This window comes from Lissotriton vulgaris, chromosome 4_1, assembly GCF_964263255.1.
Source record: "Lissotriton vulgaris chromosome 4_1, aLisVul1.2, whole genome shotgun sequence".
NCBI classification, from domain to species: domain Eukaryota; kingdom Metazoa; phylum Chordata; class Amphibia; order Caudata; family Salamandridae; genus Lissotriton; species Lissotriton vulgaris.
Genome location: NC_141691.1, coordinates 398,600,711 through 398,619,182, shown reverse-complemented (window position 1 = coordinate 398,619,182; position 18,472 = coordinate 398,600,711). Strand labels below are relative to the sequence as shown.

The 18,472-nt window shown below is 42.1% G+C and overlaps 1 protein-coding gene across 3 annotated transcripts in view; it reads left to right on the top strand.

Moving 5' to 3' along the window:
- Nucleotides 1–18,472, top strand: part of CHM (CHM Rab escort protein) — a 980,660-nt gene that overhangs the window by 312,920 nt on the left and 649,268 nt on the right. For all 3 annotated transcript variants that reach the window (XR_015295298.1, XM_086918782.1, XM_086918781.1), the window contains exon 4: nucleotides 14,725–14,849. Coding sequence is in view for 2 of the 3 variants with exons in the window: in XM_086918782.1 (XP_086774908.1) it covers nucleotides 14,725–14,849 (125 nt within the window). In the remaining variant the exon portion in view is untranslated. The remainder of the gene's footprint in view (nucleotides 1–14,724; nucleotides 14,850–18,472) is intronic.

Sequence of the window (18,472 nt, the reverse complement as noted above, 5' to 3'; positions counted from 1 at the left end):
TAAATGCAAACTTGCTAAAGTCGCGATTGATTTTTTACCAAAATATGTTCGTATATTTAGTTCGAACAACTATGAGTGACTGTAAGCCATGCAGCTCAACAAAAAGTGTCTACTTTTTTAAAATTCCAAATTTGGTTGTTTTTGAAAAACTCAAATTGTTCCCAGCCCACGATGAGCCAAATGTTTGTGTCCTGGCTGGGAGAAGCAGCGTCAATGGTCCCTGCAAAACCTCGCAGATCAGGTCAATCGAGCACAGATGTTCCTCTGTATTCTCCACAGCTGCTTCTGGGGATGCCTGTGTGACATTCAAAGCCTGAGTATTTGTTGAGGAGCCACTATCCGTTCCAGCAGGAGCTTAAGCATCCTGTGGTGGCTCTAAGAATGCAGACATCAACATTGGAATATGCTGAGGACACTGCAGAACATGTGCTGTTATCGTGTCCAGTAAAGCATCAATGTCCGGTGGCGCAACTGATGGAAGTGTTAGACAGAGGTCCAACATGCATTCTTGTCTGCCGAACATGCATCAGAGGACAGGCAGAATACAGTCGATCCAGACTGGTCTAAATGACAGGAACCAAGATTCACTTAGTTCACAAAGGCGAGGTGTGCCCAGATGGAGTACCATGCGATCATGGTATTGGTGCTCCAAGAGCATTTTTTCCATCACCTTGGTGACTGGGACATAAATTGTGTAGCCGAAAAATTACAATCAGAATTACTACTATTAGGAACAGGATCAGCGGAAGCCCTCCAAAAATGCTTCAGAATACCGACTGTATGAAGTTGGGAATAACTCTGAGGATTGTCTGGAAGGTGCCTAACAGTATAGAACCTATGGTCTTAAATAGGTTTAGTATACAAATCGTATCAGACATGTTAAAGATAGGTTGTACCATTTCTGTAAAATCAAAATGACAGTTTGTTCGTAAAAGTGCCTGTATCTCAGCTGAAGGCCTTGCAACCTGGAGTCCATAAGCTTCTCGGTAGAGGTTAACGGCACGCTTTGCTGTAAAAGCATGGCTTTTATTCAGCTCAGAGTATCAAACCATATAAAGGAAACATTCAAAGAAGGCCATAACGGTGCCTCCCTACATGTGTTGGTCGGTGGAAACAATACTTGCATACAGCAAGTAACCCTAGAGCTTACAGTGACAAGATATGCGATGCCAGGGAGCATCACACTACAACCTTGATCATTCAGCATCAAGTAACTCTCATTTAAAAGCAACTTGAACACCAGATTAATCACGGCAGCTGGTGACCCTTTCAAGTGAGAGGATAAGTTAGCAGGCTCCGTGAAGCATGATTTCCAGGCATATGTGAGATCCACTTACAGAGTTCTCGCAATTTGTACCGCTTAAAAACACTTCCATGCCCCCATTCCTGCATCAAAATCTGTATGGAAATTCTCAAGATTCCTTGATGATTTCCCTACCCACCCTTTCATATCTACCTCCTGCTGTTGTTCTAGGCAATACTGAAACTGGAAAGTTGTGACTGGTATTTTTATAAGGCCATGGATCAACCATTTTGTAAATTGTGTCTCTGCCACAGTAAAAGGTAATTGGTCCAGTTTTTCAATACGCAGCATTGTATATGTTGCTCCCCTTTGTGCCATTGTTATCTGCTTCTCAGTTAGACTGTATGCAGAAAATAGGGACGTACTGTTGATAAATCGCCAAGGCACATAACCAGTGCGCAATGATTGGACCGTCCAGCTTAATAACATAATAGAACTTAGTCGAGGTTCTCCGTGTTGTAGTATGGACATGTTGCCCAGTGAGTAAATCCTAAATGTTAATGTAGTCATACCATTGTCAACTACTGCTAACGCCTTTTGTAGGTTAATTCTATTTATTTCACGAAGTCTTTTAGCAGCGTCTTGTTGAGAGATTTTCCAGATTTAATTTTAGACAGTGTATAAGACACGTTTCCGATCTGGCTTTCGGGGACCTAATAAAAAATCCCTTAGATCCACCTCATCTGAGAGTAAGGATAAGTGCTGTTTCACCTGGGACAGTGTTAAGGTTTTTAGCCAATCGAGGCACAACTTCCCAACACTGTATGATGTCACCACCCCCGGATGTTCTCTTTGTACATAGCATTGGTCCGGCCTATGGATACTAAACCCTTTGGTTGTACTCCTGAACCTTGATTGACATCTGTTTGTATCTGTGGGCCAAACTAACCACCCTTGCCAATTGGGGTCTGAGGCATTGTACTGCATAATGTCATGTATTGTATTCCTACCATGTGATATAAAATTGATGTGTGAAGGTGTGGGAATCTGAGGTGTGTTCAAATCCTTGTTCTTGGCTGGCCCAAGACAGGAAGTCTGTTGCACAGTGTCATTCAAAAATATTATCTGCTGTGGAATTAGGCGCGCTCGAAATAGTGCTTCTGTTCCCTGGACTTGCCATTCCTTTGAAACCTAGACAGATATTATGTCTTTAGTGTCCTTCCATAAATCGAAACCCTGTTCAGACAGTTGGGAAATAAAGAATCCAGAAAATACCTGTTTAGTGTTAATTAGCATATTTTTCTGTGCAGTTGTAGATGTAACCTTATAGTAATATAAGGTCGGGTCAGAAGTATTAAACCCTGAAAGATAAGAAAATTCTGTGCAAACGTTTTTGAACTACCTTTTGGTGGTGTTGGGCAATGTTCCCATTGGTGGTCTCTGAAAATGTTATGTTGCATATGGATTTGTGTAAAAAGTGATAACCGTAATGATGGTAACAGTTCATAGTGTTAAAATAAGATGTGTCCTCTTAACATTTCATTGCTTGAAAATGCAGTGGATTGTTCTAAATCAGACAACATATTATTTATAGTTCCAAAATCCCAATCAGCAGAAAATGTACTGGAGGTAATGATATCATTTAAAGAAACTTTAAATAAATATGGTATTTTCAAAAGTTCAGTGTCCCAGACTATACCATCAGGAATTGGAACAGCTGTAATGTTCACGAAAAACGGGTCTTTTTACTCACGATGAGATTGATGTATGAAGTTTCAGGACCAAGTTCACATTTGATACCTCAGAGCTTTCTGGGAGACATTTTCAATTCATGAGTAAGAAAAAAACAGTCACTAGGCCATTGCAAAACAGAAAAAACAATATTCCAGTTATTATCAAGAGCTGGAGCCAGGGCAATACTAAGCAAGTCTTTTTTCAGAAAAGTATAGGAGTCAAAAATGTATTGCTTATGGGAAACTGAAGCTGGGGTTGTCTCGTGTTCACTGGGATCAAGAGAGAAGGTATCAACTCCTCTCTCCAATTGGGGAAAGGAGTTGGGCTAACAGCTAGGGCTGTCGACCTCGAATCTGGGGAACTGGTTTTGAGTCTCTACAATGACGGTGAACATCCTGTGATTCTGGGCAAGTCACGTAATCTCCCAGTGCCTCACAAAAAATTAATGTGTCCTTATGTAATGCAACTAGCGCTATGTAAAGCGCTCTGATACCCGATTTGGGTCAAGTTCGCGCTATGTAAAACTCTGTCAAAATCGATGAAGTAGCCAGATGCAGTTCGATCTATCTTTTGTAGCCGAGCAGGTTTTGTTGAACTGGCAGACGTCTCTTGTAGAGGCATATTGATGTAGACATCGGTGTTAGGCTTTCATTTGTGTTTTGAAATTCTGTTTCAAGAAGAACGAGTTCCATTTCAATTTTGGAATTCCATCATTTTGTATTGGTGACTCTACAGATGTTATGAGTCTTTCTGTCTGAACTTCCTGTATGGTAGCAAGAGGAGAGCGTCTGCTACCCAGGAGCTCACGAGGCCTACTATTCAGTATCGGCCACATAGTGTGGTTTGACCAGATCAATGGAGACAAATCTCTTTTCTTTGTTTCTGGCAAGCGGCGGAAACAGTACTGTTCTTGTTCTTTTAGAAGCCAGAACAGGTACAGGCTTTCTGTATGATGGCCCAAATTCTTTCTTGTCCTCAATGTTTTCTCTGACCAGATCCCTGACTTTTGGAATCCAGGCAGGTCTTTCCGTGAGTGATTTGACTTCCCCAGTGGCAGTGCGTTTTACTTGCATGTTGCTTAGTAGTGCCTGTGAGTCATACAGTTCCTGTAAAACAGACAAACGTTTATAGATGTCAAATGGTTTGTCATCCGCCACTGTACTTTCATAATTGAGATCAGGTATCCACATTCTCGTCCCAAATAGGACCTCGTAAGAAGTGACACCTCCTAGGGAACTTCATGGCATATTATTAGGGGCTCGTTGGACACTGTCTACGTGATTGATCCAACTACCACCCAAACCTAATACTCTCGCTTTAAGTCTCCGTTTTTCCTCTCCACAATTGAATTTTCCTCGGATGGTACAGAGAGTAGTACCGCAGTGCAACACCCAGACTTCCCATGGCTTCCTTGTAAGCCCTAGATCTCAACACGGGGCCACGGTCAGAATGTAATGTGCCAACTGCGTATGTCCCAATAAAGACTCACAAATCTTTTATAACAGTTCGAGCATCAGCCGAGCGCTGAGCCCATACCCATAGGAATCTAGAGAATGAATTCACTACCACCAAGATATACTTGTAAGCCCCATCCGAGCGTAGGGTGCCGCAGTGATCCAAATAGACACTTGCGAGTGGTCTGTCTGATATTAGCAAAGGTGTCTGCGCTGGACATGCCATGGTGGAACCCTTCATCTTCTGGCAGATGTCACAATTAAGGACAAAATTCTGCATTTATTTAGTTAACACTGTCCACCAATAGTGCTGTTTAAATAATGAAACTGTTACGGTAATCTCTGCTGGCAGCTAGTATTAAGCCTAATCTGCGATCCCTGTTTGGTATTACTCTATCCCCCACTCTTGAAATCTGCGCATACGTAATGTTGTTTGAATCTAACTAAAAGAAGTACTTGAGTGGACAACCTTTCGGTAATTCTGTGCTGTTTTTGCATGAAGCAATAGTCGCTACCATTATCTGTAGGTCTATTCTCGATTTTAAATGACTGATTGCAGCTACGTTCACGGCTGCATCAGCCAATGAATTCCCTTCAACGTGAACGCCATCACATTAATGACTCAGCGTGTGTAACATGTGAGCTCTTGGTAGTTCGATTTGTAACTCAGCTACCTGTTTCCATAGCACTTTATGCTTAATTGTGCCACCTTTTGAGTCTTTAAACCCATTTTGACCCGAGTAGTGAAGATATTAGTTGTATGACTGGACACAATGAACAGAATCGCACACAATCAGTGTGGGGAACTCACGAGCCATATTTATTAGTCCCAGTAATAGGAATTTTAATTCTGCCTGCTGTGCCGTGCAGTCTCCTATAGACTGTGTCTTCGTACTGCTGGGATGGAACTTGCCATCCTGCATGCATGCGGCGGTGTATTGCTGTTTACTTCCTACGGCCGGCCGAGCAGATTAGTCAGTGTAAATCATATATTCATACTGATATAGAGGCATTATTTCATTTGGTAGAGTATATTCTTGTTCCTATTGCAGGAATGCTTGTTTTTAGACTAGGGTTATATCTGTATTCTACATCCGTTGCAGTGAGAGAATTAGCCCATTGTATCCATCTTGGATTTAGCATTAGGAATACTTACCTTTGTAGCAGCCTCTAAGGCTGGTAATGGAGTTACGACAAGTATTTGTTTCCCCTGAGCCAGTGCTCTTTATCTTACTACAGCAGTCTGTACTGCTGTCAGGATTTCTTTTGTAGAAGCAAAACTCATTTCAGCGTTTGTGTACGAATATGATTTGCATGCTATGGGTTCTGTTTTGCTTTCATTGAAGGTTAGGTAAGTATACCCAGATTGGCATGCTACAACACAGATCACCAGGTTGCGGACATTTACGTGTCTGCAAGTGTTTTGATACGATCATGTCAGCTTGAAGGTAATAAAGGATATCTGCGTGTTCCTGTGTCCAATGCCTAACTGAAAAATCAGATCTTATTAAATCGTAGAAAGATTTGACTTTTTCTGTGTAATCTAAATTGTATGTTCTACCAAAATTTAGGAATCCCAATATGGATTGCAAGTTTCCAACGATTTTGGAGATTGAAGCAGGGCAGGCTTTTCTAAAAAGTTACCTGCAAGGCTTTCCCCTTCACTTGATAGCTCGTATCCCAAAAATAGGACATTGAGGTGGGCTATTTCAGATTTTTTTGAAAGTTGAATTTGTAGCCCTCAGAGGCGAACCCCATAACTGTGTTGCTCACCCTAGTCAAGTGATTCTGTAAATCATTATCCATCCAATAAATATCATCTGCATAGGACAATTTTACTTCATCCAAATCCTGAACTTACCCTGTTACCCTAGCGGAGAACAACCCAGGGCTATTCTATTACTCTTGAGGGAGTCGACAAAATTGCCGCAGGGAACCTAACGCTGAGAATGGTGCTAAATATCTGCTCTCAGGCACTATATTTTGGCAGAAAAATCAATTTGAGATATCTAGTGTTGTTTGTATTTCTTCCGCATAAAGTTATTTATTAATGTGGCACCGTGTGCATTCTATACGGCAAATGTCTTAGTGTATGTGTTCAGATGTATGTAGTCTAAAACTTGACGGTATGACTAACCGGGTTTCATTACAGGAAACACATGATTATTCATTGGGGAGGTGCAACTTTCAGTTACATCCTGGTATTCACGTTGATATAGGATCTCCCTGACCTGTATTTTCACTTTGTGATTTATTGGGTACTGTCTCTGTGGAGTTGGAGTAGTTTTTACTGGGATTGTATGGTGAGTTGACTCAGCATCCCACCCAACATGGTTGCAATATAATACCGCCTACTCCTGCACGTATATATGTTTTATGTGTGTTGGAACTATGTCGGAAAAAGCTGGTGAAATTACTGTTTCTCCGTTTCGGCAGTCCATAACAATTTCAGGCGGCCAATCTTTTTCAGCTAAAAGGTTGTCATAGCCATAAGTGAGGTTCTCCCAAAAGAGACCATTATTTTTTGTGGGTTTGTCCCCTTCCATTTGAAGTGTTATCTCATGTAACCTATGTGGGACACTCACCCTTGTATCATGTGCTTTCACTGTGATATGCTCATTCTATTCCCCTGTCACGAGAAATTACATCAGGTTCTGGTGAGCTATTGTTACTTCTGCTGTGCTGTCTAGCATCGTCATAGCCCATTCCTCATTCAGAAGTTGAGTCCTCAGAATTCTGGGCATATCGAACTTTAAGACCTGCTACCTTCTTTTTAAATTGAGTTTTTGATTTTGGCTTTTCTTCTTTTTAGGAAGTATAATCTCAAGTGCGTGGCGTGTCTCTGGACTTTGTACGCTCTTCTTGTCTGTGTTCTGACTGGCCTTCCCTCACTGAGTTTTTGGATGAACCTTGAAAGGAACGAGAGGAACGTGTATCAGTATTGTGATACCTATCAGGTTTTATAATGTTATCACGATTCCTAAGATGGTACTTCCTTTTCGAGGGCTCCTGTTGAGGAGATGTGATCTATTCTCTCTATAATTTAGTTTTTATTGTTATTATCCCATTTCTTCTTGAAAGAATCCGGTGCTTGCTTGAAGTTATCCTTTTCAGGAACTCCCATCAGTTGAGGTTTTGTTGCTCTAGCTCCCAAACTCTACCTAATTTAGCATGGCTGTCTTCAATAATTTTAGGTAATTCACATTCCTATTGTAAAGGAGTGAAATCCCTCAGGTGGTGGCGTATTGCCATTGCTGCTGCATCCCCTTTAACGTTCGCTAATACGATAGCTGATACTTGGGCAAAATTACCTAATGATTTCACCTGTAAGTTCAGAGCAGGTTCAGCTCCATACTCATCCTGTATTTGTCTTAATTCATCTAGTCTTACTGCTAATGACGGAATACCATGAGTTCTGGTGTATATATGGCAGCGAAAACTGTCCCTCAAGTGATTCAGTCCTCCGTCTGGGGAGCTATCCCCATTGGCAAGCAGATTGTTAACATTCTGTGTTTTGCTTGAGGGCTTGCGTGTGGAAATACTGCCTCTAGCTGTGTTATTTTTTGAGCTATCCAGAATGGCATTTTGTCATGTTTAATGGGCATTTTACCCATAACTGCTTGTTGCGTTTGTTGTGTTATTTAAATTGTAGGTCCCTGAATTTGTCCTGTTTGTGTAGCCTTTGTTGGCTGAAGGGTGAGCGTTCTAATCACAAACGGTGTCGGGGTTCTGTACAGTTTCTTTATTTCTTTATGAAGTGGACATAAGTCTGCTTCTGCCATTGTGTCAAGGTCTGGATGTGGAGTGTAAGCCGCAAGGACTGGCCAAGTGGCTCCATCTCTTCCGAGCAGACCTAGTCTTACTAGTGGACAACCTTTCGGTAATTCTGTGTTGTTTTTGCATGAAGCAATAGTCGCTACCATTATCTGTCAGTCTATTCTCGATTTTGAACGAGTGATTGCAGCTACGTTCACGGCTTCATCAGCCAATGAATTCCCTTCAACGTGAACGCCATCACGTTAATGACTCAGAGTGTGTAACATGTGAGCTCTTGGTAGTTCGTTTTTTAACTCAGCTACTTGTTTCCATAGTACTTTATGCTTAATTGTGCCACCTTTTGAGTCTTTAAACCCATTTTGACCCGAGTAGTGAAGATATTCTTTGTATGACTGGACACAATGAACTGAATCACACACAATCAGTGTGGGGAACTCTCGAATCATATTTATTAGTGTCAGTAATAGGAATTTTATTTCTGCCTGCTGTGCTGTGCAGTCTCCTATAGACTGTGTCTTCGTACTGCTGGGATGGAACTTGCCATCCTGCATGCATGCGGCGGTGTATTGCGGTTTACTTCCTACGGCCGGCCGAGCAGATTAGTCAGTGTAAATCATATATTCATATTAATCTAGAGGCATTATTTCATGTGGTAGAGGATATTCTTGTTCATATTGCAGGAATGCTTGTTTTTAGACTAGGGTTATATCTGTATTCTACATCTGTTGCAGTTAGAGAATTAGCCCATTGTATCCCTCTTGGATTTAGCATTAGCAAAACTTGCCTTTGTAGCAGCCTATAAGGCTGGTACTGGAGTTACGACAATTATTTGTTTCCCCTGAGCCAGTGCTCTTTCTCTTACTACAGCGGTCTGTACTGCTGTCAGGATTTCTTGTGTAGAAGCAAAACGCATTTCAGCGTTTGTTTACAAATATGATTTGCATGCTATAGGTACTGTTTTGCTTTCATTGAAGGTTAGGTAAGCATACCCAGATTGGCATGCTACAACACAGATCACCAGGTTGCGGACATTTACGTGTCTGCAAGTGTTTTGATGCGATGATGTCAGCTTGAAAGTAACAAAGGATATCTGTGTGTTCCTGTGTCCAATGCCTAACTGAAAAATCAGATCTTATTAAATCGTAGAAAGATTTGACTTTTTCTGTGTAATCTAAATTGTAAGTTCTACCAATATTTAGGAATCCCAATATGGATTGCAAGTTTCCAATGATTTCGGAGATTGAAGCAGGGCAGGATTTTCTAAAAAGTTACCTGCAAGGCTTTCCCCTTCACTTGATAGCTCATATCCCAAAAATAGGACATTGAGGTGGGCTATTTCTGATTTTTTTAAAGTTGAATTTGTAGCCCTCAGAGGCGAACCCCATAACTGTGTTGCTCACCCTAGTCAAGTGATTCTGTAAATCATTATCCATCCGATAAATATCATCTGCATAGGACAATTTTACTTCATCCAAATTCTGAACTTACCCGGTTACCCTAGCGGAGAACAACCCAGGGCTATTCTATTACTCTTGAGGGAGTCGACAAAATTGACGCAGGGAACCTAACGCTGAGAATGGTGCTAAATATCTGCTCTGCTCTCAGGCACTATATTTTGGCAGAAAAATCAATTTGAGATATCTAGTGTTGTTTGTATTTCTTTCGCATAAAGTTATTTATTAATGTGTCACTGTGTGCATTCTATACTGCAAATGTCTTAGTGCATGTGTTCAGATGTATGTAGTCTAAAACTTGACGGTATGACTATCCGGGTTTCATTACAGGAAACACATGATTATTCATTGGGGAGGTGCAACTTTCAGTTACACTCTGGTATTCACGTTGATATAGGATCTCCCTGACCTGTATTTTCACTTTGTGATTTATTGGGTACTGTCTCTGGGGAGTTGGAGTAGTTTTTACTGGAATTGTATGGTGAGGTGACTGAGCATCCCACCCAACATGGTTGCAATATAATACCGCCCCCACTCCTGCACGTATATATGTTTTATGTATATTGGAACTATGTCGGAAAAAGCTGGTAAAATTACTGTTTCTCCCTTTCGGCAGGCCATAACAATTTCAGGCGGCCAATCTTTTTCAGCTAAAAGGTTGTCATAGCCATAAGTGAGGTTCTCCCAAAAGAGACCATTATTTTTTGTGGGTTTGTCCCCTTCCATTTGAAGTGTTATCTCATGTAACCTATGTGGGACACTCACCCTTGTATCATGTGTTTTCAATGTGATATGCTCATTCTATTCCCCTGTCACCAGAAATTCCATCAGGTTCTGGTGAGCTATTGTTACTTCTGCTGTGCTGTCTAGCATCGTCAGAGCCCATTCCCCGTTTAAAAGTTGAGTTCTCAGAATTCTGGGCATATCGAACTTTAAGACCTGCTACCTTCTTTTTAAATTGAGTTTTTGATTTTGGCTTTTCTTCTTTTTTGGAAGTTTAATCTCAAGTGCGTGGTGTGTCTCTGGACTTTGTATGCTCTTCTTGTCTATGTTCTGACTGTCCTTCCCTCACTGAGTTTTTGGATGAACCTTGAAAGGAACAAGAGGAACGTGTATCAGTATTCTGATACCTATCAGGTTTTTTAATGTTATCACGATTCCTAAGATGGTACTTCCTTTTGGAGGGCTCCTGTTGAAAAGATGTGATCTATTCTCTCTATAATTTAGTTTTTTATTGTTATTATCCCATTTCTTCTTGGAAGAATCAGGGGCTTGCTTGAAGTTATCCTTTTCAGGAACTCCCATCAGTTGAGGTTTTGTTGCTCTAGCTCCCAAACTCTCTACCTAATTTAGCATGGCTGTCTTCAATATTTTTAGGTAATTCACATTCCTATTGTGAAGAAGTGAAATCCTTCAGGCGGTGGCGTATTGCCACTGCTGCTGCATCCCCTTTAACGTTCACTAATATGATAGCTGATACTTGGGCAAAAATACCTAATGATTTTACCTGTAAGTTCAGAGCAGGTTCAGCTTCATACTCATCCTGTATTTGTCTTAATTCATCTAGTCTTACTGCTATTGTCGGGATACCATGAGTTCAGGTAAATATGGCAGTGAATACTGTACCCCAAGTGATACAATCCTCTGTCTGGGAAGCTATCCCCATTGGCAAGCAGATTGTTAACATTCTGTGTTTTTCTTCAGGGCTTGCATGTGGAAATACTGCCTCTAGCTTTGTTATCCAGAATGGCATTTGGTCATGTTTAATGGGCATTTTACCCATAACTGCTTGTTGCGTTTGTGGTGTTATTTTAGTTGTAGATCCTTGAATTTGTCCTGTTTGTGTAGCCTTTGTTGGCTGAAGGGTGAGCGTTCTAATCACAAACGGTGTCAGGGTTCTGTAAAGTTTTATTATTTCTTTATGAAGTGGACGTAAGTCTGCTTCTGCCATTGTGTCAAGGTCTGGATGTGGAGTGTAAGCCGCAAGGACTGGCCAAGTGGCTCCATCTCTTCCGAGCAGACCTAGTCTTTCTTTGTCTTTTGTGTGGGGGAGGGCGCCTTTAAACCAGTTAATATGCTTCTGAAAGGTGAGGGTAACTTCAATGTCCTCATATGGACAGTATTCATCGGGTGTTTCGTCTTCAGTGTAAGAATGAAATGTATTTTATTGTGCATCTTATTGTGGGAATTTGACCCATGAATAGAATACCTCTGTTCTATATGACTCGTGAGCCTCAGTCACAAATGTTACTGTCCCACCTCTAGCTGTGACTCCATAGTCTGCTAGTTTTAAAGTAAGGGCAGTTCTAACATTTTCTGAAATGTTTACTGTATCATCCTCTCCTTCCTCCCTAACTGTAGCACGTTGTGCTTGCACAGTGGTGTCTTCGCCAGCCATTGTTTTTGAAAGAAGAGATTTCAAGAAAACTTAGATAAGGTTTTATGCACACAGGAACTGTTTATCCTACAAGCTTGATAAACTTACAGCCAATACATAGGATACGCTGCATATACCCTTGGGCGCCAAGACGCCCAAGGGTATATGCAGCGCTCTATAAATATTAAAAATAAATAAATAAATAAATAAATAAATATGCCTACTCAGCTGTGGCGGAAAGTTCCCTTTCCACTCCAGACGTCTCTGTGGAAATATGAGTTGGGGTCTCTGAGAACAGCATGACTTAACTACTCAGATTTGACAGTTAAATATGCAACGTTGGCGGTGCCATGTCGTGTAGGTCCTATAAACCTATATAGGATCTGTACGTTTACACAACATACACTGTAGGATTGTTGTCTAACTGACACCCCCACCAGGTATGTTGGCCTGTGTATGAGCTAGCTCACAGTGCCACTAGAAACCCCTATTACAGAGGAGAGAATAGTTCTGCGCAACTAACGAACATGACAACCCTGATCCCTCAGGATCGTTGAAACAGTGCAATACTTTTCACTTAGTCACTCGTGCTCACTTTGTCTCAGAGAGCTACACAGAATAAACAGTGGGGAAGTTTTTTAATAATCATTTATTGAACCAGCGTCATTCTAGTGTAAAATAGCTGTGCTGAAACAACAATTAGACAAAAACAGATATAAATGATTTGAAGCACTAACAAAGTAAAAGGATGGTAGATTTCTACCATTGTGCTAAAACAATGGATACAGGCAGGTATATAAAATACATGACAGTAATAAATGCATCCTCCTATGATGCAACCCTAACTAGATGTACCTAAGTGTACCTAGCATGTATATAGGTGTAAAGCCAAGAATCCCTATAGGGTAAAGTCAAACCCCGTTAACTGAAGTGAGAGACTGTGGGACCCCTTCTTGGTATCCAGCTGGACACCCCACATGGAATGTCATACCACTGCGAGCCTGAGTATCTGCGTGCAGGAACCTCATTGTCTTGTGTCAGTGTGTCAGCATGGAAGTCCTCTTCTTCTATGACTGCCTCAATAAGATATGGTGTTTATGTACCCAAAGTGGTACCCTCAGGGGTTCCACCTTGCTGTGTCATGACGGATTTAGAATGACGGAAGGAATGACCCTTATACATAGTTATTATGCAGGAGATTGTAGTCCTGCTGAGTTTCCAAGAATCTTCATGCATAATGGATGAAAATAGTTTTCAGGGAAAACCCTACGTCCTGTAAGCATTATCGTAACTAGGTTAAAGGTCAGTCCTAAGAACCGTTAAGTAGAGTAATGGTTGGGAAGAATATAGGTGAAAGGTTAGGTGACTACCTGAGCCTATATTGGGGTACCTATACGAAAAAGAAACATAACCGCTCCACTCCACCAAAAACCTCTACTCCATTCCACTCTGGTATACACCACTCCACTCTATGCTACTCCACTCTGTCACTCCACTCCACTCTGACACTCTACACCACTGAACTCTACAACACTGTTCTCCCCCAAAACTCCACAACACTCTCCGACACTACTCTACGCCACTCCATGACCCTCTACTTCACTTCACGCTACTCCATAACACTGCACGCCACCCTCCTCTCCTGTACCCTGCTAATCTTTAGCCATGCTGAACAGCAGTTACACTGGCGTACAATATGGCTAAAACATATTGGCAAAGCCAATAGCTCCAGCATAGGCAAGACTTACTGGCTTTGCAAATGCTTGTTTTCATGAGCATGTGTTTGAGATTTTGGAAAGAAGCAGGTAAAGTTTGATGTATGTAAATTAAAGAAGATGCTCATGATGAAAAGTTACGAGACAAATAAGTAATGTTTTCCTATTGTTTTGGGTTCTGTTAAAGACACAGAAGGCATGTATGAATGCACAATGATGCAGGGAAACAACAAAAGAATTAAACGTCACGTAAAAGCACACGTTTGTAAAAAAGAATAGGATTATTTCTGAAGACAAAGAGAAACCACGTTATGAGAAACAAACACAAAAGTGAATAAACAGATATTACCAAAATATTTAAACACCTGGGTAATATTAGGATAACATAAAATAGAAGATGATTAGTTCAAATGCATGTAAGCGCTAGAAAAACCGAAAATGATGGACACGTTTACCAGAGAAGCATTTTCTGGACCTTCTCTCTTACACTTTTTATTAATATTATCAGCCAAGTGCTCCTGTATTTCAGATTTCGGGCTGCAATACGGAAGAAGGTTGGATGGCTTTCTGTGAAACTTTCCAGATCTTGAAACTTGCATCACTTTTTTTTTTTTATTTCCTTGAAGAAACAGTGTGTAAAAAAAGTAACCCCCCCCCCCTCCCTCCCCCCCAAATCAGGTGCGATTCTGACTTCTCAGTGGTAGGAATTGTTGGCTCTTTCAAGCAGTTTTGACTTGAAAATGTCTAAGTGAGCACTGAGAAATAGTTTGCCAAAAGCACGCTCTGAATGTATATTTAAAGAGAGGAAGACAGTATGTCAGAATGAAAGAGGCCACATGTTTTCTTGAAAATTATGGGCGGATTCTTGAGTTGGAGCCAGCTTGGAGAAAAGCTTTGAAAACTAACCTCATAAATCTACAGCTAAAAATGCTCTATATTGTTAACTTTGCTTTCATGATTTCTTTGTTAGCAAGAAGATGACAACATTATCCCATTTACGAGCTGGGAAGATCAAATCCTGGAAACGGAAAATACAATATCTTTAAATGTGAAGAATACAACCGTTCAGAACATAGAAGTTGTCTGTTATGCAAGGTAAGCAATGATTAGGCAGAGCATACATTTAAATAAGGAAATAAAATGTTTTCAATAAGTTAATTTCACTTTATACAAATCTTGTTGCTTTTGCAACATTTATGCATTTCTTATAAAATTGTAATTCTAAAAGTGTATTCCTATGTCCCCATAGTACTACATTTGTTTTTAACTGATAGAAAAATATAGAGTCGAGCTTTACATGTTAGTGTTGTATTTTGGTGTGGGGTTGGAACTACTTTACATCTTATTGCAGGACAATTTAACTGCACTTGTTTTTTAATTTAATACATTTGGACAAGCAATATAGAATGACGTTTTTTATTTTAGTAGAATAATAGCTACGCTGCCTCTAAAATGTACACACATTGAATTAAAAATGTATGTTAGAAATAAATCAAAAATACCTAACTTTATTTGCCATATTTTAGGACAGAAACTCAGATTTTCAGTAACATTGTGGTATAAGCAAGCTTAAAAAATTCCAGATGGCCCCCTTCAACCAGGTTATATTGAACGAGATTGTAAAGCGAATGTATAGTAAAAGCAGCTACAATATCAATTGATAATGATACAAGTGAATGGTGTTCATCAGCTGTTTAAGCTCGAAACAAAGACACGTTTTGTTAAATTATACCACATAAAATGTTTAGAAAGGGTGACTGTGATTCCCAACACCAAATGCTAAATTATATTTTAGATTTGTATTCTGAATAGCACAGCCATCCCTATAGTTTTTACCACCTGTCAGTGGTTCATGCCTCGGCTATTAAAATTGTGTGGCTTGCTGCAACATGGTGGGAAGGAGTCAAAGAAGACCATAATTGGGATTTCTTGCTTTCAGTAACAAGCATTTGCATTGCAATAAGTCTCCCATTTCCGAGAGTTTGAGCTTTATTACTAGGGAAAAAGTGTGGTTGATCATGTCAACAAGCATTTGCAATGCAATAGGTCTCGCTATTGACATTGCTAAATATTGCAACACCAATTGCAACAAAAGTCTATAAATTGTAGGCCAAAAAAATGTGTATTTATTTTTGTAGCAATGGTGTCTTGCTGTGCTTTAGATGAATATGTTTAAAAGTGAAGTGCCTGTTGAAAGCGTGCACTGACGGCTGAAAGTTAAAACAAGCATTGGCGGAACCGGAAGCACAGGCAACCCAGAAACTCAAAGTAGTATCAGAAGAGGCAGGACCATAGAGAGCAGCTTAAATGGAGAGAGTAGCCGTCATTATAGAGAGCAGAATAGTGGATGAGCGGCACACTGCTCAGTAGTTTGAGCAGCAGTTCCCATAGAGATATGACATGCGAGCAAAGCAACGTGTCTACAGAGATGGTATTGGGAGTCGAGAATCACATCATTAATGCGGTTATCATGATTGAAAGGAATATTGAGAAAAATGCAGATATCCTTAGATATGAACAGAGGTGGACAACCCAGCAAATGTTAAAGCCGAGCCAGGGTCAGACTTGGTATGTGACTAACTCGACGGTCATGGACTGGGTATGGGGAAAGTTGGGCCGGGGCAGCTGCTCTTTGAAAGAAATTCGGAGGTTGAAAGGTGTAGCGCCTTGCTACTGCAGCAGCGGCGGGGGAGGGGCAGAGGACAGGGAGGGGGGAGTGCAAGCAAACCTGCATGAGTCACAGCAATTAAATTAATGATCCGTTACAGAGGCAGCTGTGGCCGCGAAATGAAAAAACAAGCGGTTGTTGCTTAAATGCTTTCCTTTGCCTTGAGCTTCGAGCCAGGCGCGTCGAGACCCATTACTAAAAGTGCAAAGAGAGCACAGTCAGGCTGACAAATGGTGCGCACGCCTCTGATCACTTTCGCGGCCGCTTTGATGTACTCAGTGGTCGCGCGGCTCACTGAGAACATCAAAGCAGCCGCGAAAGTCCTCCCCAAGGCTGCAGGCGGACAAATAGTGCGCGGGGCCGGCGCACATGCACTGTACCCGATCCGCCTGAAGACTTTGGGAGCATTTTTGAGAGCCCTTACTTAACTCTCGTAGAGCAACACATGCGTGTTGGCTCAGCGAGACTTAAAAAGGGGCACATCTCAAAACTGGGTGACATATGGAAGGGTGCACAGATGAAGTCCTTTCTGGAGTTACTTACAGACTTTGCGTTACATCAGTTCACATTGTACCAATATTTACAATTAAGCCACACCCTGACGGTTTATCACGCTACTCTGACCAGCCTACCGGAATGCAGTCCCCTAGAACCCAAAGTGATTCTTGGCCCCTTGGGTCAAGGAGCCATTTCAACCTTGTATCAATCCTTAATAGGCAATGCTTCAGACCAATTTGCAGCGCTAATGAAGGAGTTGGGACGGCTGTGTAGGCCCCCTAGATGGGAGTGACTAGTGAGATACTTATTGGGGTTTTCAGCCACACTTAATCCATTTGTCAGTAGCTGTCATTCACATTTTTCTCAAACCCACTTGTTCAAGGGGCAATGCGTCACCCTACTTTAGACATTGGCTCATCCACACATAAAGTAGTTCTTTTCACTGCTAAGAAACACTATGGTAATTTGTGCCTTTTTTGAGACCATAAAAAATGTTCTTCTCTATCAAATCTTTTTTCGGATTGACAAATTCAAGGCAACTTTCCCAACAATAAGGGGGGCGCTAGAGGGCGCACAAGCCGAATGGCCGCACTTCTGTGAGGCTCCGGCTGCCTGATAACAAAATCCTTAATTTATCCTATACAACCGGAGAAACGAGGGTCTAAAGGTGAGCCACTGTGTAGGTCACACTACCTGCAACCATCGGCGAGATTCCTGGACAGATTGGGCCCTGATATCACCGGAGCCGGGAGGAGTGACGCTCGCGGCGGCAGCAACCAGGACAGACCGCTGCTTGGCAAGAGGCCCTAGGCCAAGCCAGCGGAAAGGAGCGGAGCGTGAACCTGCCGATTCCCGGGAGCCCCGGGCGTTTGGAGCGGACCAGACAGCGGACGCCAGGCTACGAGGTGTGACCCCCGCTCTGGAGAAGACCGGCTCCTGAGGCGGCGAGCGCTGTTGGTGGGCCGCTCTGGGCTGCATCGGTACTGTGTCCCGCCTGCCCCGGTAGCAGGGGTGTGGTTTCCTGCATGGTCAGACGATGGGGCATTAAGAGGAAGGTAGGAGTGAGGGATTTGGCGGCCCCCTGCGACCTGCTGAAGAATTAACTGTGGCAGAACAGGCTTGGCATTGTACGTACGACGGGCAGACCCGGTGGGGCTCCCTAGGAACTGCAGTGAGGTGAGCCCCCGCGCAGGACATTGTTGGTGCGCATACTACACAGTAGAGGCTATAAGTGCATTGATGGGAGCACATGAGAGGTCCGAGACGGGGCTGCAGCGGTGAATTGCTATGAAGCCTCCATTGTCACTTATTTTAATTCAGGTGTTGGCTGGTGATGTCAGACTGGGCACCAGACACGCTGCAATAATTGGTCAGTTGCCTTAGCACAGTGAATCTGGACAGCAGAACATACAGGGGTGAGCCAGAGGACTCGGAGGCCGGGCGGTTTTGAAGGTTCCTCAGAGTCGGAGTCTTGTTAACACCGGTGCGGTACAAGGCGATGGTGAGGCACTGCTGCCCCTGTGGACGGCCTGTACTGGCGGGTCAGCAGAGT